The sequence below is a fragment of the Myzus persicae genome, unplaced genomic scaffold (genome assembly GCF_001856785.1).
Source record: "Myzus persicae strain clone G006 unplaced genomic scaffold, MPER_G0061.0, whole genome shotgun sequence".
Lineage (NCBI taxonomy): Eukaryota > Metazoa > Arthropoda > Insecta > Hemiptera > Aphididae > Myzus > Myzus persicae.
This window is the reverse complement of record NW_019101054.1, coordinates 8,482-17,709: the sequence shown is the minus strand read 5'-3', so window position 1 is coordinate 17,709 and position 9,228 is coordinate 8,482. Positions and strand designations below refer to the sequence as shown.

Below are 9,228 nucleotides of genomic sequence, written 5' to 3'. Positions count from 1 at the left end.
ACAACAACATTGTTGTACCTAACAATTTATAATGTTATGTTTTATTTTTTTGTTCAATACAAAATGATAAATCATTGCATCTGTATTAAAATAGGTACCTACCTAATAATTTATAAATAAGAATACTGATTATTTACTGAATTATTTTAATTGTTTTAGAGTAATAATTGTACTACTACTAGTAATACTACAATTTCTAATGCTGTCAATGATTGCAGTGTTGATGATACTTTCTTAAATACTGTTGATGTGGTAAGATTACAATTTAATTAACAAACTTATTAGTTTAAAAATTTATTAGAACATAGGTAATTCTTTACATTTTTATAAATGGTTTAGAGTAATCAAATATTAAGTAATAATTCAAATTCTGATGAAGTTGTCAATTGCAAAGATGTTAATAATACATTAAATATACTAGAAAAGGTAAAATTAAAATTTAATTCTTAAATAAATATCTATAAATAAATAAATCATAATGCTTTTAAAAAATATTTCTTTTATGTCTATATTGTAACATAATAATTGCTAAACGTGTTTGCAAACTAAATATATTTTTGTGTATTAAATTATGTGTAGGAGAATGTTATGAAAGTTTGTGCTTTGGTTAATGCTGATGTTGATGATGACAAAGATATTGTTATGGTTGAAGATGTTGACAACAATAATTTGTTAGATAATAATTTTACTTTAAATTATTTTCAAAAACCTATGCTGTCTAGTATCAATGATTTTTTTAAGTATCATCCAAAACAACCTCATGTTGAAAAACTGTTTAAATCATCTAAAGCTTATTTTAGAAGCAATAGTATTAAACGCCAGTGGCTAAGTTTTGATAATCAATCAAAAAGCTTGTTTTGTAGTGTATGCTTAGCTTTTTCTTCAGAACCTAATCTATTCACTAAAGGCTTATCTGTTTGGACACATGTATACCAACGTATAGAAGAACATGAAGCTAGTAAAACACATATGTCTTGTTCTGAATCATATCTTTTACATACAAGTTACAAAACTATTAATATATTACTATTTTCTGATTTTAAAAAGAAAAAAAAAGAAGAAATTAAAAAAAACATACAAATACTTCAGCGTGTCATAGATATAGTAAAATTAATTGGTAAGAGAGGACTTAGTTACCGAGCTCATAGGAACGAATCCGCTTTGTCTTTAAATAATCCTATTTTAGATCATGGCAATTTTTTGGATATATTGCTTCTTTTAAAAAAGTATGACATTGTTCTAAATGAACATGTTGATTCGTTAACTAATAAGGCTCAGCGTAAAGCAAATAGTGGAAACTCTAAAGGAAAAGTTTCGAAGGTTACTTTCTTTTCAAAAACCACAGTCAATATGGTGATCGATTCCATAAGTACCCTAATTAAGAAAAACATATCTTCACAGATTTTAGAGGCACTTATGTTTTCAGTACAGATGGATACTACTCAAGATGTATCAGTACAGGACCAATGTTCACTCATTGTACGGTATGTGAACTCCAGTGGTGTACATGAAAAACTTTTATCAGTTGTAACTATGACAGAAACCAAAGGAAAAAGTTTCCATGAAATGTTAGAAAATAAATTGTTAAGTTGTGGACTTAATATAAAAAACTGTATTGGTAACTCTACTGATGGGGCTTCGAATATGCAAGGTCAGTATAATGGGTTTTCTGCGTGGCTTACTAAATCATCACCAGGACAAGTACATGTTTGGTGCTATAGTCACGTTCTTAATTTAGTCTTAATAGACTCTACTAAGTCTGCATTGCCTGCAGTAAAACTATTTTCTTTACTTAATGAAGTCGCTGTGTTTTTCAAAGAATCTTATAAAAGAATGAATGTTTGGAAAAATACTGTTGGAGAAAATATTAAAAAAAAATTGGTTTCTATCGGATTGACGCGGTGGTGGTCAAAAGAAAAATCTTTACAAACTATTTTTGGTGAAGATAACCTTTATGTGCAACTTATAATATCATTAGATACAATTCAATCATCCCCTGACTTTAATCCTGAAATTAAAGCAAAAGCTAGAAATCTAAAAGAAGCATTTATGAGTTATGAATTAATATTAACAGCATTGATTTACATTAAAATTTTTAAAATTGTGGGACCTTTATCTAGATATCTACAAACCTCAGGAATTGACTTGATAAAATCTCAAGAATTGGTAAATAAATCTTTACATAATTTAAAACAAATTCAGAGAGGTATGAAAGATGTAAAATCTGAAGCAGATCAATTCATAAATATAATTGAAGATAACCATAAAATGGATATTTTAATTGACAAAGAGTTCCCAAAAATCAGATGTAGGCACAAAAAAAAAAATGGCTGATGAGATGACATCAGATCAACCTATACTTGATGCTGAAGAAAAATTCACAGTTGAAGTTCACAATATAATTTTTGACAAAACAATTTCTTGCATGGAAGAAAGGTTCTCCTCCAATAAAAAACTGTACTGTGATTTAGCATGTTTGTCACCAAATAACTTTAAAGATTTACATGATAAAGAATTACCATCTGATACATTACTTGAATTGTCCAAAGTCTTGAAAAAATTTGATGACAAATTGACTCATGCTAAATTGTTAGATGAATTATTAAATTTTTCATCATCCTGGGATCAGTTAAAAAGAACTGTACCTGAATACTATGAAAAAAGTAGCGAAGATGATATTGAAGAAGAAATAAGTGATAAACATGGCACAAATGTTGAAGAAGTACACTGCAAGTCTTGCATGAATTGTCCTCACTGTTGCTATAATGTACTTTTGAAGTATAATTTGTATAGTAATGCATACCATTTTTTGTTTCTTGCTTATAAGTATCTGCTTACACTTCCATGTACACAGGTAATGACATACATTTCAAATTTTATAATTCTTATTTTAGTACTTAATTATACGGTATATTTTAATTACTTATTTTGACTTATCAGGTAGCATGTGAAAGGTCGTTCTCTAAGCTAAAGATAATCAAAACACGATTAAGAAATTCATTGAGCGAAGAAAAGTTAGAAGCATTTATGCTTATGAATGTGGAAAAAAGTATATTACATAGTATAGACTCAGAAGAAATTATTGACATTATAAAAAATAGTAGTGATTTCTTAAATAAAAAACTATCATATTAATTATTAAGTTTTGGCAAGTTCTACCTTATTCAATTTTTTAATTTGTATGATATGCAGGCGTGCTTCCACTGTTTATCACAATTGTTCATAATGTCATATGTTGAATAATATACCTATACAATACATCACTTGAATAATGAATAATGAATATGATATAATTAATTGATATATTATATATATTATGTAATACATATATATTAATAATACTTTTATGGTTTATGTAAGTAATAAATTAGGAATATTAAATAATTTATTTAACCAAACTAAAATTATTATTATGTATTACCTATTATAATTTTACAACATTTTCAATAAATTTTTTGTATTTATGGAGTTTTGGGCCGGTGAAACGAAATTCTCCCGGGCTGGTTAAAATTCAGAATCCGCCGCTGTGTATATGTACACTGCCGCCGTCTGTAGTCGATCACCGCGACAGTTAACCGCGCCACCGCGGTATGGCTATAGGTATATAATATAAAGTGGATTCTTGGATATATACTATACAGTGGCGGTGGATATTTCATTTTTGGCGAGGGGGTAGTTTTTTAACGCTGCCCGAGAAAAATGAAAATCCGTTTGCTTCGGGGGGTTAACGATAAAACAACGGTGCTTCGCGTATGCACTGTATATATCTATATATATAAATAAACCTGAGCGTGTATATACGCGCACAATATATATAAACCGTCGCGGAAAAGAGGCAAAATAATAAATATTTCCGAGCACGTAAAACCGGATTTTCGGTTCCCGCGGCGACAATTCACCCCCTCCCCTCAACCCCCTGCACAACCGGCGAAGCCACCGTCGCATCCGGGGCATTTTATTTTATTTTTTTTAAATATCCCGCACTCGTCCCGCGCATAAACGACCATACATAAACCGAATGGCCCTCCATATCCCGGACGGGCGAGCCGCTGCGATCACGCGCCCTCACCCCTCCGCCGATTGCTGCTGTAGGTTGTTTTTCTTCTACAACCCCCGCGGATGGGCGGCGGCGGCGGAGTATTTGAGACGAGCAAACATTTACGGGTGGGCTCGTACGCGCGCGTGTGTGCAGCGTGCATTTCTTTTTCGCGTCTCGCGCCCGCCGGCGGCAATCGCTCGCCGGAAGCGGCTATATCCCCGGAACGCGGTGTGTACAAATAAAACGTTACATTTCCACCCGGAACCGTTTTATTATTGTTATTAGTTTTGGTGGCGGCGTAGCGGGCGACACACCGGTCCCGCCCCTCATTCTATCCCACCCTCTCCTCCCATTCCGACGACATCGCCGAGGACCTAATGTCTCGGAACGCGAGCGAGGAGGTGACGCGTACGGCGTGTATATAGACATATAGCATTATATGTATATATACTCGAATATAAGTACATGTGTACATGCATACTACATGTACATATATAACTAGGTATGTATATGCACATTATACTTTCGTACGCCGCTCGTCGGTGAAGAGTGAATCGTAGGTGGAAAAAAAACTGCACCGGAGTAGAGTATATAATGATATGTTCTCGCGAAGAAATGAAAAAATACTCTTTTCCGTTGATAAATTGAACGAGGGCAACATTTTTTTGTTTTTTTCTTCAACACCCCTCGCACGCCCGGCTATACGCGTATAATATTATAACAGATACACGCGTACGGGGTGGGCTCGCGTCAAAGGCTTACGCCGGAAGTATTTAGCGAATAAAGTCGGCGAAACCGGAAACGGGCCGGAGGTGGATGCTAAATTGTGTTAAAGGCGTAAGAAGCGCGCGTATATACGCCGTGCACCTGGTAAATGCGCACGAATCCGCGTCGACGCGAAAACTTTGTAAGCGCCCAGGGTAACGCATTAAACTCCTGCTGCACACACACACACACACACACACACACCCATGCACATCCTCACGCACACACGCGCGCATACTTTGTTTTACACGGGGGGCCGGATCCCTGCATGTCGCCACTGCTATCATCGCACACGAATCGTGCATAATATAAAGATTACAATATTATTATTTTCTTTATATTATTATTATACACTGTGCCCACCCGCGTACAGGAGGTACCTATACCTGTAATATGAAGACTTTGGGAGGCGAATAAACAACGGCGAGCCTGCGGATGTGTGCGATTCTCGCTCTGCACGCACGAGCTGTATATTATTTTACGAGTTGTGTACTTAACGTTACTAAACATTAAACTTAAATATTATTATGTGTGTACACTGTACGTACACGTTATATTATACGAATTGATTTCTTTCGGCGTAACACACTACCTCTACCGACTACGACTGCTTCCTCTACCGAGTGTAATATTACACTGAGAGTTGTATGCCTATAAGATAGTTAATGTTGACATACGCGTTTGAATAGCATATAAATACGACTGAAAACTTATGCATTATGATGTTTACGTATTTTAATCGTATATCGCATCGTTTTGTAAACGTTGTCGTATCACATTAGTATGAAAACGTTACGATTTACAGTCGTTTGAGTCGTATGATTTAATTCCAAAATATTTGACTTATCCGTGTGTTACGATCTAATTTTTTTGTACGAGTTGACGGAGCTGAGCTATCAGTTTCTGAACATTTTGTACGCCGCCGCCGCGCGCAGCATACTCTCGCCTGTTGCACATAGGTACCTATATCGTAGCCTACGATACATACTTAATAATAATAGGTAGGTATATTGATGTGGTACACTTTTACCCGTATCCGGACATTTCGGCGTGGCCATTTCGGCGTGGACACTTCGGCGTGGCCATCTCGGCGTAGCTGGTTCGGCGTAGAGCCGTTTCGGCGTGGGTCTATTTCGGCGTACCTAGTCCTTTTTTCATTTAATTATTTTTCGTCGGCTTAATCTACAAATGGCCGTTGACCACCCGATACTATGGGCATTTATATCATGTTTAAGGAGNTCATGTTATAGAAAATACATAATGGCCAACGTTGTGTTTTTCTACCAAAGTTCATATTTTGACACATTTGGTCAAAGCTGTCGGCACTACCTTTTGTTTCATTATAGTTCATAATTATAATTGGTTTTTTTATTTGATTCATCTATTGAGTTATCATCATGAAGTGAAGAAATTAAAGTAACAAGTTTGTTTGGTTTTGCTTTGTATGACACAGCTACCAAATTATTGGCAAATAAAAATAACGATGTATATGCTTTTCGATTGATATATTTTAGATCGGTGAATTCATTTGTAAATTCTCGTTTATTTCGTTTTATTGTACCAATTACAGTAAGTTTGTATTCAGTAAGTAATTATTGTGTCAGTGGAACACTAGTGAACCAAATGTTCATAATAATATTTCGGTTCGATTCTTTTACCGATGAAATTAAACGATTAACAAAGTAATCAGCAGCAGGTTCATTAGTCGGAACAGTTCCCTTACCGCAGCGGTTCTCAAACTGTGTTCCGCGGAGCCCTTGGGCTCCGCGAGAGTAATCTAGGGGCTCCGTGGCTCCCATATGTTATCTGTATAAATTAAATTCAAATTATTAAATTATTATTTTATTTCTTAGTTACATTTTTAATTTATATACTTGTATTCATTATTATTTGGCCCGTACCAATATGTATTATTTTAAAGTGTAAAACTGTAATCTATTTATAAATCCACACATTTTTTTATAATCAACATCATTTTCTATGAATTATTGTTGTCTCAAATAGACATTTCTGAATTTTGGGGGCTCCGTAATTTTTTTTAGGAACATAAGGGCTCCGCGAACAAAAAAGTATGAGAACCGCTGTCCTAGACCGACTTTTACCTACACAAAAAATGTTTCGTCGTCACGACTTTTCGACGTTTGCAAAATTGTATACAATATTATTATTGTGTACAGTTTAGCCAGTTTAGGTAATAATATACTAATAACATATGAAACACAGGTGCTCTATAATACATCGCTTTTATAGTTACGCATCGTTTTAAGCGAATTTCGACCAGTCCCCACAACAGCAGCTATACATACGCATTTTCATAACAACGATAATTATTATACTACGTTCGTAAATTAAATCAAAATAATATTTGCCTTTGTGTTAAAACAAATAACACACCATGAATATTTATGTTTCATATGAAAAAATCTAATTTTATCGTGCAAATGTACACCGACACTGTCACAATACGACAAAATGCATAAATAATGTAGATGCGATAATACATGATATATGTCGTGAAACATCCATGTTAAAATAAATACTCTCATATTCCACACCTATTTTCAAATTGTGTTATAAAATTGCTCAAAACATTAATTACATCGTGCTAAAAATTTGCGAATTCGTACTAAAGTCTACAACGCGATGAAATAATTCATGATGGGTAATTAATATACGTATTTGTATTGTATCTCGGAAAAAAGACCACAGAAAAAATGCCCAGAAAAAAAAATTAAACGTGAACAGGTGACGTATACTATACTCCTAATTAGTAATTAGTAATTAGTAATTACCCTGTGGGGTGTAGTGGTGTACATAAAACAAAATATAATAAAATATTATAAATATGTCATAAATTATTATCATGCGTGTAATTTTTGTATAAATGTAGTATGTGCATACCTAAGATGTTATACTTATACTCCTGATGTTTTTTGACTTATGACTTATAACCCTGTGTATTATGTGTAAGTGAGTTCATATTTCTATTTAAATTTGTTTAACTATTACAAGTTGTATTTTATATATAGTTAATAGTTAAGCACTATAACCATATTCAAACATAAAATTATTAATATTTGAAATTGTTCATTGAACATAAATAGGCAAAAAAAAATTTTTCTTATTAATTGAGTATCCGCATATAAAATTGTCTATATTAGCTGCAATAATTTATGAATTGTTTATTACTGATTAGGAGTAGAGTTGTATAGGAACATGTGTTCACATTTATATTTAATTTTTTTCCGCCTGTCATTTATGTTACAATATGTAATATCATATAAAGTAAGCATTTTTAATAATATTGTGCTTACCAATTTTATTTTTCACAAAGATGTTATTAGACATTTTTTTTTTATTCGCTTATTATTCAGTCGCATAGAAACATTAACAGATTCTTATAATTTTCTCGTAGTCCACGCTTTGTCACCAATACAATTTTAAGTTGTATTGTATAGTGCCTATAGCTGTGTAGTGTAGCTCGAGGCTGCCTTGTAATTTAAACTATAATTAATCAACACATGGACTTTCATAGGTTTGTTGTATGGTTTAAATTTAATAATGAACTGTTTGAACAACTCACAAATAATACCGGCAGTAATAATTGGTTATAAACAGGTGGGCCTACCGAAATGATCAATTTTTGTTTTTTATAAGAAACAAAAATGTTCCTCTTTATGTTTCCAAGAATTACAACACAGTTTGACTATTTTTGGATCGATATTGAAAGAAGTTTCAGTATAGGTAGTGAATTGTATGTGAAAATTATTTTTATTATTTTTCCCCGTACAGCCCATCTCGATCGATATTATTTTGATTTGTTGGTTTATATTGAAATGTAATCTATTTTTCCATTTATTTCGAGAAACCTTAAGTCAATAGAACGATATAAAATTATTAAAAATAATTTAACAGACAAATCAACAAAATATGTTTTACATTTATACTTAATTGAAATTTATAGGGTTTAGTGACATTAATATTTGTATTACACAACGTCACAACAATTTAAAGATGCAAATAGAATTTGTTATACTTATAGCTTATATACGTTTATTTGGTATAGTTAGCTTAATTAAAACATACTATTCAACCGACCATCCATACTCCATAGTACACAGTAATTTCAAGTAGATTCAATTATTGTATAAGTTAAAGGAAATAGGTTTCCTACAAATGTCATATGTATATAACAAGTCAACAAGATAGTATTTGATTAAATTAAATATAATATGTTTATAACGTTTTAATACCGTTAGAGACATTATTTAGTATATTCATTTTTTTATTTATTTTTATTAATCTAATAGAATTTTGAATAACTAGGTTTTATTGTAGTTGAAAGAATCTAATTTAGATTAAATAACACAATGCGTAAAGAATTTGAAAAATATGTTACTCATAATTGAATATGTATACTATTT

General features: G+C 32.5%; 2 protein-coding genes across 2 annotated transcripts; both read left to right on the top strand.

Annotated features, from left to right (window-relative positions):
* The first annotated feature begins 110 nt into the window (after window positions 1-110).
* Window positions 111-2,149, top strand: LOC111027533. Its single transcript, XM_022305931.1, has 5 exons — window positions 111-252; window positions 340-426; window positions 580-1,588; window positions 1,739-2,053; window positions 2,121-2,149. The coding sequence occupies exons 3-5, from the start codon at window positions 589-591 to the stop codon at window positions 2,147-2,149; spliced, it is 1,344 nt and encodes a 447-aa protein (XP_022161623.1). The 5' UTR covers window positions 111-252; window positions 340-426; window positions 580-588.
* A 148-nt stretch (window positions 2,150-2,297) lies between these two features.
* On the top strand, window positions 2,298-3,144 carry LOC111027532. The gene is made up of 2 exons (XM_022305930.1): window positions 2,298-2,854; window positions 2,941-3,144. Exons 1-2 carry the CDS (start codon window positions 2,327-2,329, stop codon window positions 3,133-3,135), a joined length of 723 nt encoding a protein of 240 aa, XP_022161622.1. The 5' UTR covers window positions 2,298-2,326; the 3' UTR covers window positions 3,136-3,144.
* The last annotated feature ends 6,084 nt before the right edge of the window (window positions 3,145-9,228 follow it).